This window comes from Xenopus laevis, chromosome 4L (genome assembly GCF_017654675.1).
Source record: "Xenopus laevis strain J_2021 chromosome 4L, Xenopus_laevis_v10.1, whole genome shotgun sequence".
In the NCBI taxonomy this organism is placed as follows: Eukaryota; Metazoa; Chordata; class Amphibia; order Anura; family Pipidae; genus Xenopus; species Xenopus laevis.
The window spans coordinates 32,651,504-32,674,202 of record NC_054377.1 but is presented as its reverse complement, the minus strand read 5'-3'; the positions used below and the strand labels follow the sequence as shown (position 1 = coordinate 32,674,202).

Sequence of the window (22,699 nt, the reverse complement as noted above, 5' to 3'; positions counted from 1 at the left end):
TTATATGCAAAACTAACAAACCATAAATCCTTTCTTAATTTAACAACAACATTTCCAGAAATTGCCTCATGAGTTGATACTGGTATTTACATCACTTTCTGCCCACCAGATCTTGGGTACAAACACTTAAAAAAAAGAATGTATAACATCTCTTGAACACAATTATAGAATATATTGCTGGGGTGCCTTATTATGTGGCTTCTAGAGAACCAGAATATAATAAAAATGGAATTAATGAAAGAGTGAATTTGTGTGCTCCTAAATAATATGTTAACCACAGAAAATTGTACATTTTCTAAGGCTTCTGAAATATTGAAAATTTGCATTTTAAAGCAGCTTGTCAATGGCATGTTTTTGGGTAAAATAACAAAACACAACAGAAGAACTGATATATTTAGCTGAAACAAACAATGCCAGTTACAAGCAGCAAGGTAGTTGTCCTGTATAGAGATAACAGAGCAAATAATTCCTACAACAAACCACTGGTAAGCAGTGCAGATTTGGTCTTGCCTGCTGCAAAGTAAAAACTACAGCTAATATCAAACAAAAATATGCTAAAAAGCATGAGCATTGTGTATAAGATTTTAGGGCATTTTAATTTCCTGGTGTCACTTGCCCTTAAAGGATTACACAAGTGTAAGAGATAAAATCAGAAAACAAAGTAGAAAAAAAAAAAATCACAAAAACTATGCCCAAACATAAAAATGAATTATATACCTTTACACAACCCAGTGCCGCACATCCTGCAGCTCGTGTCTGTACATCTTCATCTTCCAGCTGCTCTAGGAAACACACAAGTGCCTACAAAGAAACAAGCACAAATTAACTTAGCAACTACATTGTGATCAGACACAAGACTTTTTATTAAATTACTCGTTAAATGTCACTTCACCAGAAACTTGTCAGAAGCTATATGTTTGTGTTACGTTCGGTCCCTGGGTTCAATCTTCAATATTTCGACTGAATAGTTTTAATCCCCTTTCTAAGAGGTATGAATGATTGTACCATTCAAGCAAATATTTATTCAGGATAAATGGAGGGTTTGTCACCCTAAGACTATCAATTTATTGCTCAAGTCAGTCTGTTATGTGATACTCTTTCTATTTCTTTGCATTTTGGTATATGGTGATGATTGTAAACTTTTGTGAGCAAAAATGTATTTAAAAGTTTTTGTAGTTGTATCCTATAGGATACAAAGCTATACACATGTATGGAGCACTAGCACCATATAATCAGTAATAATGTCCAGCCAGTCATGCAGGCAACCAAGGCACCACTAAGAATTGCATGAAAAGGAGTGCGGTGAGAGCTAGAGATACAAAAACCAAGACAGCCTTAAATGATTATCAAAACAAGTTAATGCCACTGTGATCTCTACCCTGATCCATTATTGTAGGTCATAGCTTAAGACAGAAGAAATAGATTGTTGCTTACCCTCTCCCGAAACTTTTGGTTTTCTGAAAATCCTCTAAGAAGCGAAGTTACAGCTGCAATGACTTTGCTGTTTCCATTAGTAAGAAGCAAGCTCAGAGCCTTGAACCCTTCTCTTTGCACGCAATTCTCAGGTACCCGTTTTAAGGCTTTCAGAACCACATTCTGATCATCTGCATTTAAGTTCTGCACAAACTGTACTATAAAGGAAAGGAAAGCTAGATGTATGTGCACAAATAACATAGGAAGAAACCCACAGCAAGAGCGTTTACATTATGTTATGTTGTGGAGTGTCTTCAGCTTTTTGCGCTTTTGACATATGAGGCAGTAAATGGTTAAGCATGCCCACTTGTTTTAAGTAATAATATCTTGAGAACACTGGTACCTGTGACACCAATATCGGCTTAAGAAAGGTAACAGAGTGTGAAAAAGACCTTATCATATAGGCTATCCTATCAAAGGTCGGATTTATGATTCCAGACCTAAACCTAAAAAAGTACAGACAATATGCTTTCTAACTGGGTCTACGAAATATTTCATTATGCAACTGCATGTAACAGCAAGTTAGTAAATACAGGGCAAATCAACATTTTCATGCCAGAGTTAAAGGGTAGTTAAACAAAAGGGCCTTTCCCTTACCAAGAGGAGGGTTAATCAAACCCAGAAACCTATTATCAGACAGCTGTATGATTTCCAACAAAAATCTTCTCACTGACTATTTTAATAACAAACCTCCTAGCTTTAGGATTAAGTATATGCATTTCAAACATAAAAGTTCCCTGTGTCCCTTTACCTTCTTTTGCCAAGTCAATGACATAGGAATCCAGCGCAGTGACACTTAGAGATTCAAAATGGCTCCAGTACTGAAAGATTGTCAACTGGTCAGTATTAGTTGAGCGAATTCTCTTTGCCAGCTTGTGATCTAAAATCAGCTCTGCCAGTCTCACAAACACTGCAATGTTACAAAGAAATCTATCAGGTAAAGATAGAAGTAGTGACATGCATTCATTTTCACGTTAAACATAAATTCCCTAACTTTTTGTTGGATTTTTGCAGACATCTAGACACAACAACTAATAGAGGATACTAATAATGATTTTAAATAAATGATTTGTTAGTGAGTTGCTCAATAACACTTTGTGCAGCAGCAGCCACCAACACACTCATGCTGTAGTCACTGACAGTTTTCACTTGCTCTAACTGGCTCGTTAATACTGTAGTTCACTTGTGGCTAATGACTCCTGCACAAAATAAGGTTGTTGCGTTTACAGTGCTACAAAGCATTGAAGCAAGTTTTCACATTCCTGAATAACCAATACAGATTTTTTTTATTATGTAAACCACAGTTATTCACAGTTATACTTCTTTGCCTGCATGCTTCCCATGCAACAAAGTAGTAATTGAGCAACATAAGGTTTCCTTGTTTGTGCTACTACAGGCTCTATGCTGTGCAAGCCATCTGACATCTAACACACAGCCCTCACAGGCAGCACTTCAAGTTCTCTAGACAAACTAGAGCCATACACATTGTATCCTTAACTGTGTTTCGCCCCAGGAGGTCCCTAAGCCACTAACCTTACATGCTGACACTGGTATGAGTCAGCAACCTGCAATACACTACTAACATGCAGCATGGTTACTTGTTAACAGCAGGAACAAATGTTAGATGGAGGAATTGCAATATATATGTATAGCTTTAGCTGTATAGTGATAATGTATACACAGTGCTACACATTTCTACACTACTTTTTCTTGAATCAGACATTTAGTCAAGTATAATCATTGGATGATAATTTAAATAAATAAAAAATAAATATACATAGTAAGAGCTAAAAGTCACATAAGGAGGAAGGTCCCTTTTCCTCTAAGGGGCATTTCTATAAAGTATTTAAGAATAAAAATTAAAGGGGACCTGTCACCCTAAGAAATCATTCCAAATCCCTTTCTAACATGTTAATTGAGCAAAATAAACTTTATTACACTATATATATTATTTAAAATTTGTTTCCTTCAGTCTTGGAATAACAATCATAGCAAGCAGGCATAGAGGAGGGGCAGGTAATATTTGATTGAGAGCTCACTTATTTGTGGATATTTTAATGAAAAAAATAATTTGGGTTCCATGTTTAACTTGGAATGGACTTTCTGTAGACATCTTTTTATGTGTGGGTGACAGGTCCGATTTAAGCATACAGTTCACTATGTGGATTTTTTTTTTTTTTTTTACAAAGCAACAATTCCACTTTAAATAGAGAGGAAAGCTTTACTTAAATCTAGTCTAGTCACATTGTGTTTCAAATTCTCTATAATTTAAGATGAAGTTCCTTTGGAATTCCCCACAGCAATATGTAAAGTGTTGAAGTCACTTGGGGATATTTAAACAGCAAAATATTGTGTTTACTAGGCATCAGAGATTTCGTAAAAAAACACTTTGTTTACAGTATTTTATTGACTAGAGAAATCTTTTTCTCTCTGGGCATCCAGACTAAACAGAAGTTCCCTTTCCCTAAAACTTAATATCTGTATGAAGAGTTTGTATTAGCAAAGTATGTTGATATAGAACTAAAAATGACAAAGGAAGAATATATTTACAGGAGTATTCCCCTCACACAAAGCTGATACCCACCTGCTTCAGACATCCCTAAGTATAGAGCATTCACTTGTTCAGCATAATGTGATGTCAATGTCTCTAAAAATGATTCAGCAGAACATAAGAAGACATTCTGAGGCTGCACACATTTACTCCAAAATGCCAAGACTCCATCCTTAGGCATGGAAAACTGTATAACTGAAAATATTGGAAAACCATTAGCCTCTGGTCTTTAACTATGCCACTTTATGCTGCACAACTATAACTTGCAGAAGCAGAAAGCACGTAATACAGTACCATGACACAGTAGCATTCCATTGATAGATTTCTTATTCATTCCATCTCTTCCAACTTTGGGCCAGATTCAATTCAGTGAAAAAAGGTAGAATTTTTTTTCTACTTACTGTAATTTCTATTACCAAGTCACTGTCATTGCAGCATTCACCAACATGGGTTATCCCCTCCCCTTTTGGTCATTGGACAGGAACAGAAAAACCTCCTCTACAAAGCTTTCTCCCTCCCCCTCTCCACTGTCTTCGTAACCAGCGTCTGAAGGGTGGGCAGTTGGTGAATGCTGCCATGAAATTTCTACCTTTCCCAAGTCACCATGGCAGCAATTCACCAACATGGGATTTACCAAGCAAAAGAAGGGAGGGACACATTGTCTGCTGCATAATTTCATTTTTTAATTGATTCATTATTGAACAACAGATTGAAGGATTTTTCTCCCAAATCTAGCTTCTTGGGACTGTAACACATCCAACGTATAACCCCGAACAAAGGTTGAAGCTGATGTCCATCTAGCCGCCTTACAGATCATCTCTGGCGGGGCCCTGGCGTCCGCCGCCCAGGATGTAGCAACAGCCCTGGTTGAGTGAGCTTTAAAGTCTCTGGGAATCTCCCTGCCAGTCAACTAGTAAGCTGTCACGATGCAATTATCCATCGACTAATCGTGGACTTAGATGGAGCTTGACCCTTCCTTGAGTCTCTTGGAATCAGAAAGAGTCTGTCTGACTTGCGCCAATTCTTTTCTTCACCATCTGAATGGTCGATGTCATTACTCCCAGAAGTGACACAGTCCTTCACCGTGACCTTTGTTTGTGCCGCAAATAAGGACATCCTTTCTTGAATCTGCTCTACCTTCTCTTGAGGAAGACTTACTCTGTCTCTGTTGGTCTCTATTTGAGCCCCCAAGAATACCAAATCCTGAGTTGGCACAAGGCAACTTTTCTGCCAATTTATGACCCATCCGAAAGCTTGCAATGCCTGTATCGCCTTGTCTCTGTTTCTTGCGGCTTCCTCCTGTGACTCTGCTACCAACAGAATGTCGTCTAGATAATGGTATGCTGAAATTCCGGCCTCTCTTAAGGCTGCTATATTGGTTATTAACACCTTCAAAAACGTTCTTGGCGACGTTGACAGGCCGAAGGGAAGGCAGGTGAACTGAACATGTTGGTCTCCCGTCATAAACCGAAGGAACTTCCTGTGCGGCTTGTAATTTGGTATGTGGAAATAGGTGTCTTTTTGGTCTAGCTTTATCAGCCAAGACCCTGGACGAATCGTCATAATGATTGAGGCTAAGGACTCCATCTTGAATTTTCGACATGAAATGAACCGATTGAGTGGCCTCAGATCCAGAACTGGCCTGAAGGCCCCTGATGCTTTCCTCACTAAAAACAGCTTCGAATAGAACCCCAAGCGTTGCTGGGAGACCGGCACCATCTCCACTGCGCCAGACCTCTTGAGCTGTTGAACATAATCCTGAAAAATAGCTTCCGCCCCTAAAACCTTCGGGGCCGTTGAACAACAAAAAATATTGTGTCTTGGCATCTTGGAAAACTCCAGTCGATACCCCTCCTGGATTATCTTCAAGACCCAGACATCTTGGATTTTTTTAAAACCCAGATCTGTTGAAAAAGGGCTAACCTCGCCCCCACCGCCACAGTCTGGGTCTGCCATATCTCATTGTGACTTACTGGAACCTGCGAGGAAGGCCGAAGTCTTTTTATTGGACTGCCGTCCATCTCTGCCAGAGTTTCTCTAATTCTGCTGTTTGCCATAGCTTCTACCTGGTCTGGAATATCTTCGGTCGCGAAAAGTATTCCCAGTTGGGGATGATGGTCTAGACCTCTGTCGCTTAAATCTTCTTTCCTGAGGAAGAAATACACTTTTCCCCCCAGATGCTATTTTAATAATTTTTCACCGAACTGCATCTCTCCCTCGAAAGTCAGCTGACACAGATTTGATTTAGATGCCGAATCTGCCAACCATGGTTTCAGCCACAGGGCCCGCCTTGAAGCCACCGACAGTGCCATAGACCTCGCCGAAAGTTTTACCAAATCCAGCGAGGCATCTGCCATAAATTCTACAGCCAGTCTTAACTCCGAGAGCATCTCTTTCAAATTCGCCCTTCTCACATTAGTCGAGATGGCCTCGTCCATGTTGTCCAGCCACATCTTCATTGCCCTTGAGGTAGAAGTTATTGCCACAGCTGGTCTACAAGCTGCTCCAGCTGAAACATAAGATTTCTTAAGATTAAAGGGATACTGTCATGGGAAAAAAAACATTTTTCAAAATGAATCAGTTAATAGTGCTGCTCCAGCAGAATTCTGCACTGAAATCCATTTCTCAAAAGAGCAAACAGATTTTTTTATATTCAATTTTGAAGTCAATTTCCCAGCTGCCCCATGTCATGTGATTTGTGCCTGCACTTTAGGAGAGAAATGCTTTCTGCCAGGCTGCTGTTTTTCCATCTCAATGTAACTGAATGTGTCTCAGTGGGACATGGGTTTTTAATATTGAGTGTTGTTCTTAGATCTACCAGGCAGCTGTTATCTTGTGTTAGGGAGCTGTTATCTGGTTACTTTCCTATTGTTCTTTTGTTTGGCTGCTGGGGGGGAAAGGGAGGGGGGTGATATCACTCCAACTTGCAGTACAGCAGTAAAGAGTGATTGAAGTTTATCAGAGCACAAGTCACATGACTTGGGGCAGCTGGGAAATTGGCAATATGTCTAGCCCCATGTCAGATTTCAAAATTGAATATAAAAAAATCTGTTTGCTCTTTTGAGAAATGTATTTCAGTGCAGAATTCTGCTGGAGCAGCACTATTAACTGATTCATTTTGGGGAAAAAATTTTTTCCCATGACAGTATCCCTTTAAACTCTAATCTTTTCTCCATAGGATCCTTGAATGCAGCAGCATCATCGACTGGCAACGTAGTTTTCTTTGCCAACCTGACTATTGCTGCATCAACCTTGGGCGGATTATCCCATAACTTCGAAAAAGCATTCTCAATTGGATATTTCTTTGAAAATCTCCCTTGTATCACAACTTTCTTCTCCGTATTCTTCCATTCTGAGTGTATTAAGTCTTTAATTGACTCATGTACCAGAAATGTCGGTGCTTTTTTCTTGAAAGAATCTATCTGCTGAGGAACCCTTCGGGGTCTCTTCTGTTAACGTCAACTTTTTCTTACAGCTTTAATCAACTGCTGCGACATCCAGAGTAGTTTCTTCTTCTGAAACAAATTCTCCTTCCTCAGTCATACTTTCCTCTGGATCATACAACTCCTGTTCTGAAATTTCAGATAACGAGTTATAGAGCGATTCCCTCACTCTTCTAGACCTCCTGCTAGCTGCAGAAGTTGATGCTGAGGCTTCCTGTACTCCCTGTACCACAGCCTGCTTAATTAGCGATACTAATGCATCCAGCTGAGGCATCCCTGCGGCTTGTTGTTGTCCCGCAGGAGATTGTCCCTCTGCTGATTTCTTGGATCCAGAAGCATCTTTTTGAGTGTCACTGGCAGGGAGGCAGGGAGACTAAAAGGCAAATATATATATCATCAGCCATATACTCCATATATCTCTTTTTTATATATTTATATATATTTATATATATATCTTTGTTTTGCTTACCCAGAGCCTTTAGATTGCGCTCCTTTCCAAGAGCTAAATGTTTCCATATTGTAACACGCTTTTCAGTGATCGTCACAGGTGAAAACACGCCAGCGTGTTCCATAAAAGGCGCCTGAAAGTGACGTAATTACGCTTGCGTAAACACACCGCTCATTCTGCCTCCAAACGCGCTTCCGGATGTGTGTGTTTTTTCCAGTCCTTGGAACACATAGGCACCATTTTGGACTGCACACGCTCCAGAAAAGTATGCTAGGCCATTTTCCCTGCATATTACGCTTTTAGCTTCCAAACCACCCGCCCTGCTTCAAAGGGTACGGACACTGGTGACCCACATAGTCATCTGGACCCCCGCAGGGAGCACAAGGGAGGCATCGAAGAGGGGGGAAAAGAGAGAGAAAAAAACCCCCTCTTACAGAACACAGCCTGGATAAGCACTCCAACAATCCATATGACAGTGGAGAGGGGGAGGGAGGAGGCTTTGTAGAGGAGGTTTTTCTGTTCCTGTCCAATGACCAAAAGGGGAGGGGATAACCCATGTTGGTGAATTGCTGCCATGGTGACTTGGGAAAAAAAGTTCTCATGGTTTATCACATGAAAACTCATGGATGCGATTCAATTCAAGATTCAAGTAGGAAAAACTTTTCTCCAAATTCAGTTCCAGTTTCCCCCATAGACTTATAATAGACTGAGTTTTCACATGAAAATGAATTGCATCTCAAATTTAATCTTGTCCATGTGTTTTCACATGATAACCCCTTTTCTCACTGAATTGAATCTGGCCCTTTTTCTCCAAACTTCTGTTTTTCACCCTGCTTTTCCATATTCATTAATTTATCCATTTATTTATCCACTCCATCTGTTTTATGCAAGCTGCTATTTAAACAGCCTCAAGTTTGTCACACTTGCTAAATTATTCTTTAAAGGGATTCGGTCATGATTTTATGGTGTTTTTATTTCTAAATGATACTGTTTACACTGCAAATAATTTACTCTACCTTCCTGAAACAGCAAGCGTATTTTTTTTAATTTATAATATTGGTGTGTAGGCAGCCATCTCAGCTCATATTGCCTGGTCATGTGCTTTCAGAAAGAGCCAGCACTTTAGGATGGAACTGCTTTCTGGCAAGCTGTTGTTTTTACAACTCAATGTAACTGAATGTGTCTCAGTGGGACTTGGCTTTTTACTTTGAGTGCTGTTCTACCAGGCAGCCGTTATCTTGTGTTAGGGAGCGGTTATCTGGTTACCTTCCTATTGTTCTTTTGTTAGGCTGCTGGGGGGGAGGGGGTGATATCACTCCAACTTTCAGTGCAGCAGTAAACAGTGATTCAAGTTTCAGAGCACAAGTCACATGACTGGGGCAGCTGGGAAACTGACAATATGTCTAGTCCCATGTCAGATTTTAATATTTAATATTAAAAAATCTTTTTGCTCTTTTGAGTAACAGATTTCAGTGCAGAATTCTGCTGGAGCAGCACTATTAACTGATGCGTTTTGAAAAAAACATGTTTTCCCATGACAGTATCGCTTTAAGTCCTATCTACACTCTCAACGTTTTTTTTTCTAATTTCCCCAGATGCTGTTCAGTCCTCTCTACCCTTCATCTACAAAGGGAAATGGCATACACAAGTGAACAGCAGCAGGACTAACCTTCTTTGCAAATCATATAACCATTTAAGCACAAGATTTCCTCCCTTACTAAATACATTTGAGAAATAACATTAAATAAAAACATTTTTTACCTTCATCTGCATTGTTTGCCGTTCCTGATTTTTCCTTTGTAAGCCTGCAGATTACCTTTAAGATCTGGGACTCTCTCATCAGCTTATCAAGTGCGTACATCTCCCGGCAGCGGAGGGGTCCAAATGTGCCTAAATGCTAGATTAGGCAAATAGAGAAATAGGTCAATGGTATAACCAATCAATAAGAACTCACTATCAACTGAACAATGCAGCAGACCAGTGTAGCCTCAAATTTACTGTAGGCCGTGTGCACAAAAATTATTCTTTGTATACAATTTATAACAATTGTGTATACAGAGTGGTGGTTTATCAGTGCACAGATGAAAAAGAACTTTACCTCATAACTTAATGCAACATATGCCATAAAGAGCTAATGTTTTCCAGTTCAAATGAAAGGTTAGGCTACGATGTTTGCTTCTACTGTATTTTCTCAATTAATGGACAACTAAAGCTCAGCAAAGTATTTGGCTAGAAATGCTACGCCTTAAATTCTGGGCTTCTGTTTATACCCATACCTTTTTTGTTCGAGCCCCCACCAGCCGGTAAAAAATTTAGCAAAAGGTGGCAACCCTATACCCAACTCCCTATGGGACCTCACTCAAGGCAAGCATACATACAATGAACAAGATATATGCACCCACACAAAGTGAAATGGCACAGGAAATTACATCACAACATTTTCCACCAGAAAAGTGATCAGTGCAATAAATATGATAAAATAAAGACCATAGAAAGTACAATGTGCAAATCAGAGAATGCTCATAAGAGAAATGTCCACATGGACATGAACATAGTCAGCAGTATTATTAAATCAATGCCATAATATATGTATGCAGTAAAAACAGCTCTGTGAGTATAAATAATAATAATAATAATGTGTCCCTTCAGTGAATATACATAATAATAATAATTATGTGACCCATAAATATGATTAGATGTATTCAAACATACCATCAAAAGATAGTTGTACCCTAATAAATACTCTGTTTAAACTGATCCTCTTTAATTATGGTTTTTCTAAAGATCAAATAAACACTAATTTAAATCAGTTCAAATATATACTGGCAAAATGTCTATGAAGGTTCTCATTCATTCAGGTTATGGTATATCTTTAGTAATAATTCAAATCAACGGGACTTGCTGTATTTTTTTCTCTTGAAGACAATTCAAAATTGAGAATGCCAGTTGGATGACTGCAAGTCCAGTTGATTTGAATTATTACTATAGATATATACTGGCAACATCTTGATGCCATTAAATTTACATTCAAACAATGAAGTATTTAATGTACACATTGGTTATACTTACCAGTAGAAGCCTGCAGCAATTATTAAGATGAATGACCAATGCCCTATCAAGGTGTTCATTGCCAGTGCTCAAAGCTCCAGAGCTTCCTTCAGAAGCACTGCATACCCCAGCATCCTCCACGTGGTCCTCACTTTGTGAAACAGTCTCTACTGGCAAACAATTGCAATTCAAGTTCCTGGTATGGCACAATGGTATGGATTGGTTAGGTATGTATGCAAAATGGTGTAGCCAAAAAAGTATACCATCTTTTTTAATCATAGTTTAAATAACCACTATAGTGCCTATACAGGCAGAAACATTCCATGACTGAATTATGAAGACCCATTTCAGTTACTGGGAGTTAAATCTCCTTTCTCTCTGGTCTAAATTTTAGTAATCATGAAAATAAATGTATTAAGATACCATGTTGCCCTTCGAGACCTTTGTTAAAGAGAACTAAACACTAAAATGAATATGGCTAGAAATTAGGGATGCACCGAATCCACTATTTTGGATTCAGCCGAACCCCCGAATCCTTCTCGAAAGATTCGGCTGAATACCGAATCCTAATTTGCATATGCAAATTAGGGATGGGAAGGGTAAAATATTTTTTACTTCCTTGTTTTGTGACAAAACGTCACATGATTTCCCTCCCAGCCCCTAATTTGCATATGCAAGTTAGGATTTGGTTCGGCCTGGCAGAAGGATTCGGCCGAATCCGAATCCTGCTGAAAAAGGCCGAATCCTGGCTGAATCCCGAACCAAATCCTAGATTAGGTACATCCCTACTAGAAATGCCATATTTTATATACTGAACTTATTGAATCAGCCTAGAGGTTCAGCATCTCTATAATAGTCAGGCCTTCAAAACTGTCACAGGAATTTCCCATCTTGGATTTTTTTAAGGAGTATCTGCAACACGCACATTCTCAGTGGGCTCTGAGCAGCTGTTGAGAAGCTAAGGTTAGGGGTTGTCGCAAATCATCATGCAGAATATGGGGTCATAGAAAGTGATGCTACAGGGCTGGTTATTAAATTCTGATGCTAATTGTGCTTGTTTCTGGCAGCAGCACAGAGCATGTGCAGTGAATCAGTAGAAAAGAAGACGGTGAGCTACATGGGCAACTTTAAAAACACCAATGTTTACTGCTAAAGGGCTGTGGTTCCCTTCGGCTGGTATAGAAGCTAAAATAATGTACAACATTTCTGCCCTATTTCTTAAGTTAAGCTTTAGTTCTCCTTTAAGCAAAATGCACATGCTGCTAAAGGGTAAAGAAATCAAATTAAGACATATTGTATATCCACATATGTTCATAAAACCTTTCTATGCCAGATGCAGGAAATATTTTTGGTTTTTGGTTTATATCATATTAAGTGGCCTATTAAAGAATCTTACCAAACTGATATACGAGTAAATACCTGAAGCCCCCATTTTAGGATATTCTCTTTGCTCCCTCTAAGATCACCTGAACAAAAATACTGCAGCTGTAACAGGTAGAAGTGTGGAAGACAGAACCAACTGTTCATTGGCTCATGTGACCTAACATGTATGGTTTGTTTGTGTGAATTGTAAATTGTTGGATTCCTTTTCTTAAAAAGGCAATTTTGTATTTAATATTACCCATTGGCACATACTACTAAAAATGTATATTATTATGAAAATGGTTCATTTATATGAAGGTTGTGTGTTCTATGCAATATATTTTTATAAAGACCCACATTATTTGGGGGTACAGTTTTCCTTTAATAATTTAGCTGCTTCCTGATATGATCTAATTTATATCATTACAATCTTGGTCAGATACGGTTCTGCTTTGATCCTATTTTAACACTGGGCTTTACCTCACCAATGAATTAACATTTATTTTGTTCTTAAGCATTGTAAGATTTCATTCATTCTTTTACAACAGGGGGTAGTTTTTTGTAATAAACAAGTGTCAGTGAGTGACAGAAATACATTACTAACCAACTGATTAATAAAGCACTATTTATAAGGATATACAGAATATTCATGGCTCTGATGTACAGTAGAACCTTGATTCTACATTTCTCAGGGGATGGAATCCAAATAAATTTTGGAAAACATAAAACCCAGGGGAAAAGCCACTGCTTGCCCGTATGGGACCAAGAAAAACTGGTGTCACTTCCGGGAAGGATTGAATTATGAGACACATCTCACCTTTGTACAATTCTAAATGCCACCACATGACAATATCATTATGGTCTTTTCTTTTTTATCTCCCTGTGCAGCACAAAAAATAGTCACCTCATGCTTTGTATTACCTTGGATTATGTTGTCTTTGAATTGTTCAACAGGCCATTTATTGCCCTTACACTGTCAAAGGTTTTTCCTGTTTGTTCCCACATGTTCCCTACTTTTCTATTATCACGTCTTCTAATGAACAGAATATTTTGATGTTTAGTAACAGTACTTTAATACAGCACGTTGGCATTCCTTTTGTAGCACAATGTCAAGCAGCCATATTTCTACTGCATGTGAAGTATTGTATTGAAATGTTGGACCCACAGTTACAGGCCATTGCCTTGAAATAGGACACCAAAATGAACATAAGAAAGATTTTATAAATAAAAGCAGTCGCCGGTTGCTCTACAGGGAAACAAACAAAGCTGCACGAGATCTGGGAAGTAAGGTGGGGAGACTCCCCCTGCTCTTTGAAAGTATAGTCGTTTTCCTGCAGAGCAGTTAGGGACCGTCTGAAGTTTCCTATCTGCAGCAGTCAGAGCAAGTAAATGAAGGGGAAATTTCACTGCATACAGTCAGGTTTCTTATAAAAATGGTATACATTTTTTAATAAAAGTATATTGGAGAAAGTACAAATCGGATTTTATTTTTTTACATCTCCTTTAATGCATCTATATAGTAGCCTGAACTGCTGCCTGGCTCCCCAGAAAAGTACTAGGAATGCACCAAGTCCATTTCTGGATTCAGCAAATTCCAAAATTCTTAAACAAAGTAAGTTCAATACCAAATTGAATCTACATCTTATTTTGCACAATTGCATAATTTAAATGTTGAGAAATAGAAAGAATCTAATTTCAGCTGTCTGTTACTTTAAGTTGCATGAACCCAAACTAAGGATTTGGATGAATCTAACTCCAGAATTTAGCAAATCCCTGGGTTAGGGGTTTCTTTATTAAAATATTTTGACCATTTGATGATACAGTTTAAATGGGTAGTTCACCTCAAAGTTAACATTTAGTATGCAATAAAATGCTCAAATCTTAGCAACTTTTCATTTTAGTTTTTTAATTGCAGTAGAACCTTGAATTTTACTTTTTCCCGGAATTGACCAACAGTCCCACACAGACAATTTGTATTTTTTTCTTTCCCAGATTTCAGTTTGACGTAGTCCTCTTGCAAACATAAAATCGGGGGTTCTACTGTATTTGCCTTCTTTTTCTGCATCTTTGTAGCTTGCAGTTAAAAATACAATCTGTTAATTGTCCATCACTGATTCTGGGTTCCAAAACTCTGTGAGGCTATAATGTTATTGTAACTTTCTTTTACTAATATTATCTCCATAAAAATGTTCACAACGTTGGGTTTACATATAAAAGCAGATTAAATGAGCAGCTCATAATATATAAAAGTAAAGTATTAAGGTGCATTTCTCCATAAGTGTTTAGATGACTAAATATCTATAATGTGAAAGAGGAGTAACACAAGCAGTTACATATTGAAGACATTGCTAAGACCAACCTTTCGTTGTGACCCTCTTCATCTTCAGAGCACTCTGAATCTTCCATGTCAGATGTGGTGTTCAGAAAATCAAAGCTCTCTAGTGCATTTTCTACTGTAAGGCTTATACTAGATGCTCGGCTGCGGAAAACTCCTTGTCTCTGCTACCAATATTGAGAAGAAATCAGACAAGAAAAACAGGACATAATCAGTCAACGATTCTAACTCTATACAAGTACATTTAATTGCTTAAAGTAATACTATCATGATTTTGATGGTTTTGTTTTTAATACGGATGGGACTTTTTTTTAATCAGTTTTAATAAACAGTTTTTTGGCAGCCATCTCATTTCATTATGCATGATCCCATGCTTGCAGAATCGGCCAACACAGCATCATTCTTTTAGGCAGCTACTGCCCCAGCTATTTAATTTGTATCTTGTGCAGGTCACAGCTTTTCCTACTATTTGTCCTGCTAGGTGCTATTGTCAAATCTGCCACAAGGTGATGCTTGGCTGCATATCCAGAAGTGCAAAATGCGCCTGATGAAAACTTTTTCAGTCTTCAGATAATTTGCCTTTTGGATAGCTAAAAAGGTGTTGGGACCCATTATCTCTCACTTTATACTCACTGAATATAAAGTATTTGGGGCTAAATTCACTCACTGTATTTAATGTATTTGGAGTGCTGTGATCCTGAAGCAGACTAGTGTATCAGCGCGGAGTAATTCAAGCAACATTCACTAAGTTTTAACATTGTTTTTTCCTTATTCAAGTCTAATAGTTTTTTCTCCAAAATCAAACAATTACCAAATCAAATGACAAATCAGCTTCACTGATTACTTTTAATGTAAAGGCAATCAGTTTTTAGTCACTGCAGACCTGCACCTTGCTTTTATTAAGCCTGGGCGCTATATTTCTCATGTCGTAAAGTTGCTAAAGCTGCATCAAGATAGCTTAGCCTTACCAGACTTGCTAGTCATTAAGAAACATTTGTTGATGCACAGCATCAGTCTATAACCAGAGCCATAAGGGCTCTTACACATGAGCGTTCTGACCTGCGCTCCCCTGCGTTCCGTTTTTTGGCGTTCAGCCGCAGGGGAGCGCAGGAATAGACGCATGTCATTATTTGAAATGGGGCTGTACTCACTCAGGCGCGTGTAGGCGCCGAACGCAGGAAAAATGCAGCATGTTGCGTCTGAACCTGCGTTCGGTGCCTACACGCGCCTGAGTGAGTACAGCCCCATTTCAAATAATGACATGCGTCTATTCCTGCGCTCCCCTGCGGCTGAACGCCAAAAAACGGAACGCAGGGGAGCGCAGGTCAGAACGCTCATGTGTAAGAGCCCTAAAGCAAACAGACAAGCATCCAACTGTACATAAATAATTGCCAGTTTATTTAATCTATTTTAGACTCCAAATTATGCTAGTAATGACATTAGGGGGGATAGCCTCCCTTCCTAGATTAGATAGGGTCATTTTGTGACCTTGTCAATCTTTGTGAACCTAGCCTGTGTGCCCATAATAAACTTCCTATTTTCTCAAACTACTGCTAAGCCCACCCCAGCCCTAACATACTGCATAGCTTCGTTTTTATTCAGGGGCACAAAGCTTTTTAAGATCTGCTTGAGAGGAAAGCAATATATCTTGCTCAGTCTCGGTGGTATTACCACTGTTTACCACTTTTGGGACAGGAAAATTGAAACTGCTCAGCAAACCTTATCAAACTTGACCAGCCTTTAAATACAGACCTATTATGCAATTTTCATATCTACATAACAACAAATTTTTGCCACATTAGACAACCTGTAACAGGTCTCGTCCTTTAACTTACCATCAGAAGATCTTCCAAATGTTTCAATTCACGTTCAAGATCTTGAAGTTCAGGAAACTGCCCTCGGTAATCATCCAGAGAGGAGTTCAAAGAACTGATGGCCTCCTCAAGACTCGTATCCACAGGTGTCAACTTTACAGAATTAGAAGTAATTACATCCACAGTGGTGTTTTCCTGCTCTTCTAGAACAGTGTCCAAATAAGAAAAATGAGCAGAAGGTACATCCAACAATACCCCCACCAGCTGTCCCACAGCAGGCTGAGGCTCCTCTGTATTGGAGGTCTGCAATGCTAGGGTGCTTTCCTGATAGTCTAAAGGAGATTTAATTGTTAGGCTGGCAGCATCCAATTCCTGAGCAGTTTGTGATTCTACTGTGCTAGGTAAAACTGCAGACTCCTCAGAGTCAGGTACACTAACATCAGCATCTTGCGGGATGATGGCAGTATCGTCAGGTAGTGTAATTATAGTATCATCTAAAAGTTGAGAATCTAAAACAGCAGCATCAAAGCTGACTTCACTGATATGGCTTAATGTTCTTGAGTAAACAGCATGACCACTAGCTGAAATTTCTTTGTCCCCCGATATCTTATCTGTATTTGCAACCATCTCTTCATTTTCACCCTGGCTGTTATCAATGTTCACGCTCAAGGGCTCCACTGTTTGAGAGAATGCTATCTCAATATCTGGAGGAGTGGCTTGAACTTCAGGTTGAACTATGTTTTTTTGTGCATGCCGTGCACTGCTTGACAGCTGTGGACTAGAGGAATCATCTGAAGATTCTGAAGAAACAGACCACGCAGCACCATTTTCCATATCATCCTGTCTCCTTAGCATATTCTAAAAAGAAAACAATGTATATAGCAAAACACGCATTCCCATTATTGGTTAATGTACCCAAAATTTGAATACTGGACAAACATTTACTTTTGAAGGATCTACAGTACTTATATAAGCAACCTTTTTTTGCATAGAGATGAGTTAATTAGTATTCAGTTTCTCCATTAAAGGAAGCAAGTTGTATGTGATAAGATATATAACTTGTGATCCATAAGCTTTACTTCTGAATTACAAACAATGAGATGAAGAAACACCACAATTTAAAAAAAAATGGTGAATGGTAGTAAAGCCCACCAACAATGTTCCAAAATCTAGTGTTAAGCCTTGCCACAAGAGGAAGGGTCTTGACTGTATTCCTGCATGTGCAGATCCCAGGTAGTTTTCGTGATATAGTACATAGGCAAAAAGTATGTTAAGCCTATTCAACATATGTTGAACAAAGGTGTATATACTGTCACTTTAAGAATCCCTGCTGTACAATTTCACATAAACCTACTTACATAAAAAGCCTGTTCTCGCAGTGAGGGTGTATCTGGAGGGCTTGGATTGTATGTAGAAAACCTCTTGTTTACAGTGGAAGATTTATTAACAGTGCTTGCAGAAGAAGGCTGATCCTCTTTGTCAAATGGACTGCATGAAGAAAAGAGAAAATGTATTAAACTTAATACAGGGGGAGAAAACCGCAAAATATTTCAGGATTCTTGAAATCTACCCTTTGATAATCATCATTCTTACATAATTCTACAGGTTAAAGTATAATAAACCTTGAAAACAATGTAGAATTTCTCAGGGTGCTCTTCTAAGCACTTTTGCAATTTACATTAATTATTTTTTCCGGTTCAGAGCTCTTTACATTTTTTATTAACTGCTAATATGAGTTGTGTAACAAAACTGCCACCTGCTGTAACTGTGGCTATACATTGAGAAGTAAAACAGAAAAGAGATCTTATGTTGATAAATTGCAGGAAAGAGATGATAAATTGCATTTGAGGCTTCTGATCTCTTTTCTATATTTTTATCAGTTTTAAATCAAGCTTCAAGTACATAATGGTTTCTGCATTTGCATGCTATGTGATGCCATGCCATTGGGCAATTTGGGCTCTGCACGGATACTGCTCTGAAAAAAAAGAGTAAGGTGTATATAGTGAGTGTAGGACAAGTACTAGGGTGAGGTATGAAAGGAATGTGCTGTGGGCACCATTTTACTAGGATGGCTGGGTCCTTAAAAGCTTTTTTTCCTAACTATATTAGCTTTTCATTTTTTATATTGTTTACAAAAAATAAATGAGAATAAGGGAGAAAAGGGAAATAACAGATTCCTCTGCAACAGGATTTTCCTCTGCAATAAATACACTAAGAAATCATTTCTATAAGAGCACTGTATGTTTTGTTATCTGTCACAAGGTAGGTTTGGTTATTTTTTCTATTTGGGAATCACAGTCTATTTCCATCTCAGCGCTAGGTTATGGCTCTTGTGTGCATCTTCGTGCAATGGTTAGCATTGCTGCCTTGCAGTGATTGATTTCACCCATACTCCAAAAAACAAACAGGTTAATTGGTTCTTGATACATCGGACCATAGCGTGTGAATGTGATAGGGGTCTTAGATTGTAAACTCCACTTGGGTAGGGACAGATGATTATGATATATAATATCTGTGGAATAATTTACTAAAGGATAATGATCATAATAATAATAAGTTAATGATGTTAACTTATTATTATTAACCATGATTAAACTCTTTCTCTAAACTCCCAAATGCAATGTAATTTAGTAAAATAGCCAAATATAAAAAAGCAAAAAAACATATTGATGCTTTGGATTTGTATTTAATTTGTGTCCTGACAGGGTTTTTCTATTTTCATAGTGATTCATGCAAAATTAGGAGGCAAAGTAAGAGGTAGGTTATCGTTAACAGTTTCATTTGTGTATAAAGCTACTTGTATTGCCGTTCTATAAATAATGGGATTCTAATGCCAATGAAAACAGTAATGGGAAATAGGGGACAGCCTGGTCTAGTACCAGTTTGTATTGTTACAGTTAGGTCCATAAATATTTGGACAGAGACAACTTTTGGTTCTGTACCACAATGAATTTTAAATGAAACGCAGAAGCCCTTTTATAACACAATCACTTAATTTCAGGGGCTCAAAAGTAATAGGACAAATTAAAAAACTGAAAATAAAACGTTCATATCTAACACTTGAAAACCATTCGCTGGCAATGACAGCCTGAAGTCTTAAACTCATGGACATCACCAGATTTTTTAATGCTCTTCCAGGCCTTTACTGCAGCGGCTTTCAGTTGCTGTTTTCTTTGTGGGCCTTTCTGTCTGAAGTTTAGTCTTAAACAAGTGAAATGCATGCTCAAGTGGGCTCAGATCAGGTGACTTGGCCATTCAAGAATATTCCACATCTTTGCTTTAATAAACTCCTGGGTTGCTTTGGCTGTATGTTTTGGGTCATTGTCCATCTGTATAAATTAATGCCTCCCAATTAATTTGACTGCATTTAGCAGGATTTAAACAGACAGTATGTCTCTGAACACCTCAGAATTAATTTGGCTGCTTCTGTCCTGTGTCACATCATCGATAGACACTAGTGTCCCAGTGCCACTGGCAGACATGAACACCCAAGCCATCACACTGCCTCCGCCATGTTTTATAGATGATGTGGTATGCTTTGGATCATGAGCTGCTCTGGCTTTTTTAGATTTTTTTTTTTTTTTTTTTTAGCAAAGTCCAATCTAGCCTTTCTATTCTTGATGCTTATGAGTGGCTTGCACCTTGCAGTGCACCCTCTGTGTTTACTTTTATGCAGTCTTCTTTTTATGGTAGACTTGGATATCGATACACCTACCTCCTGGAGAGTGTTGTTCACTTGTTTGGCTGTTGTGAAGGGGTTTCTCTTCACCATGAAAATGATTCTGCGATCATCCACCACTGTTGTCTTCCTTGGACATCCAGGTCTTTTTGCGTTGCCGAGTTCACCAGTGCTTTTTCTTTCTTTCTCAGGATGTACCAAACTGTAGATTTTGCCACTACTAATATTGTAGCAATTTCTCTGAAGGTTTTTTTCTGTTCTTGCAACTTAGGGATGGCTTGTTTCACCTGCATGGAGAGCTCCTTTGACAGCATGTTGTCTGTTCACAGCAAAGTCTTCCACATACAAGCACCCCCCCCCCTTAAATCAACTCCAAGGCTTTTATCTGCTTCATTGATGACATAACAAAGGAATTGCCCACACCTTGAAAATAGCCATGAAATAGCCTTTGAGTTAATTGCTTTTGAGCCCCTGAAATGAAGTGATTGTGTTAAAAAAAAAAAGAAAGACTTTAGTTCCTCACATTTTTATGAAATCTTTTTGTTCAACCCACTGAATTAAAGCTGAAAGTCTGCAGTTCAACTGCATCTGAGTTGTTTTATTTAAAATTCATTGTGGTAATGTACAGAACCAAAATTAGAAAAAAGTTGTCTCTGTCCAAATATTTATGGACCTAACTGTATATGTGTAAATAAATTAAACACTTTTACTCAAGAAAAGAGGTCCTAGCTAAGGCAATAAAAAGACTACTTTGCATGTTTACCACGGTGGCCCGAGTCCTATTAGCCATATCTAGAAGATTGACTCTCCTTAAATTGCTGCATTCTTTACTCCTACTGATGAATCCTGCTTGCTTGCAGTCCTTGTTTTGTTGCATACTTTGCACCTGTTGATGAGTCCTACCTGGAGTCAATATTTAATCTTATTTACGGTGCTTCAGTAGGTAGCACTTCTGCCTTGCAGTGCTGGGGTCCTGAGTTTGATTCTAGCTTGGGCACTTCAAGGAGATTGTATGTTCGAGTTTCTTCCAGGTACTCTATTTTCTGCCCATACTCCAAAAACATATAGACAGGGTAAATTGGCTCACGATAAAATAGACCTAGTACCCTAGATATCTCCTCCGTTATTTTAGCATTTTGAATGTTTATGTTTTGTGTTATATTTTAGTCATAGCATAATTAGGTGAAGAGATCTACACGTTTTAGTACCCATTCTACGTCATGAGAAGTAGAAAATTAGAGTGATAGTGAACAACAGTAAGAGGCTGGCATTTAATATCACGCATTTCTAATTTTTACAATGAATGCCTTCTTCATTTTTTACTTGCTGCACTTACTTCCAGCTGACCTCCAGACTGAGCTTCACTGTTCCCAAATCATTAATGTCAACAGCTACAACTTGAGGAAGAGCAGCAAAAAGATCCTTTGTTTCACAGGAGACACTCCCCACCACCACATGATTTGCAAGGCTCTTTAGTTCTGTTACCTGAAATTCAACAACATTATATTATTGAATAATGTCTGAAACAGAGAGAGACATAAGAGCACATCTTTTAGACACCAACAAATATTTCTACAAAAATAAAGAAACTGATTAGGCATTTTGTCCAGTGAAATTAAAAGTCTAAGCTGTTCATATCTTGCAGCTAAGCAAAGCACTTCTGCAAAATAATACACTATACCCCTGAACATTACAGGTCTCTATAAAAAACATATTGCATAAAACAGCCCATATGTAAAATACTGCCTTCATCTGAATAAACAGTTTTCATTAAAATATACTTTTCTAGCAGTATGTGCCATTAGATGACCCTATATATAAGTTCTCTATTCATTGTCTTTACACGTATTGCAATTTAACAGATCATTTCCATTGCACTTTACTTAGGATTTAAGTTAGGATATCTAACAATGAAACAGAGGACCCCCAATGCTTGTGCTCATGCTTCTCAGAAGGACGCGTGGCAAGGTTTGCGAACAAATGATTTAGACTTGGCCTAATGAGCAGATAATGTTTTTGCCAAGAAGACTTTATATGTTGTAAACAATAAAATGTGCCTCTCCCCTACATTGCCATTCAGGTGTTAACATTCCATTAACACACCCTTTTTACCTTTATAGATAGAAACTCCGTAATAAGTGGGAGAAATACCATATCTTCACTGTCCCACAACTGCTTTCCATTTACTTCAATACGGCCCCGTAATTTCCACCGTTGCCGTCCATATTTCATAAATATCTAAGAGACAAATAACATGTCTGCATTAGCATACTATAATGCATCTATTGAAAACAAAATGTTATGATTCATATATATCATAGCACTTTACAAAAGCATGTCAATCATTTACGTTTTTCCTGCCCAAGCGGAGCTTAAAACACAATACAAGTTTCCTACTACACACTCAAATGTAGTTACTCAAATGTGAAAACCACAGAACACGGAAAAAATCTGAGCAATCACAGAACATACAACACCATAGAGATAGTGTCACTGATTGGAATTAAAACAGGATACTAGCAATGTAAGGTAGCAATGCTATCCAC

At 38.3% G+C, this 22,699-nt stretch overlaps 1 protein-coding gene across 7 annotated transcripts in view; it reads right to left on the bottom strand.

Annotated features, from left to right (window-relative positions):
* Window positions 1–22,699, bottom strand: part of ripor1.L (RHO family interacting cell polarization regulator 1 L homeolog) — a 90,004-nt gene that overhangs the window by 5,585 nt on the left and 61,720 nt on the right. For 6 of the 7 annotated variants that reach the window (XM_018257738.2, XM_041590074.1, XM_041590077.1 and 3 more), the window contains 11 exons: window positions 22,266–22,391; window positions 21,490–21,638; window positions 17,833–17,962; window positions 16,496–17,332; window positions 14,685–14,827; window positions 10,985–11,159; window positions 9,677–9,812; window positions 4,058–4,219; window positions 2,225–2,383; window positions 1,435–1,631; window positions 718–801 (listed from right to left, as the gene is read on the bottom strand). In XM_018257738.2, the coding sequence (XP_018113227.1) occupies window positions 718–801; window positions 1,435–1,631; window positions 2,225–2,383; window positions 4,058–4,219; window positions 9,677–9,812; window positions 10,985–11,159; window positions 14,685–14,827; window positions 16,496–17,332; window positions 17,833–17,962; window positions 21,490–21,638; window positions 22,266–22,391 (2,298 nt within the window). The remainder of the gene's footprint in view (window positions 1–717; window positions 802–1,434; window positions 1,632–2,224; window positions 2,384–4,057; window positions 4,220–9,676; window positions 9,813–10,984; window positions 11,160–14,684; window positions 14,828–16,495; window positions 17,333–17,832; window positions 17,963–21,489; window positions 21,639–22,265; window positions 22,392–22,699) is intronic. The other variant, XM_041590078.1, reaches the window with a different exon arrangement.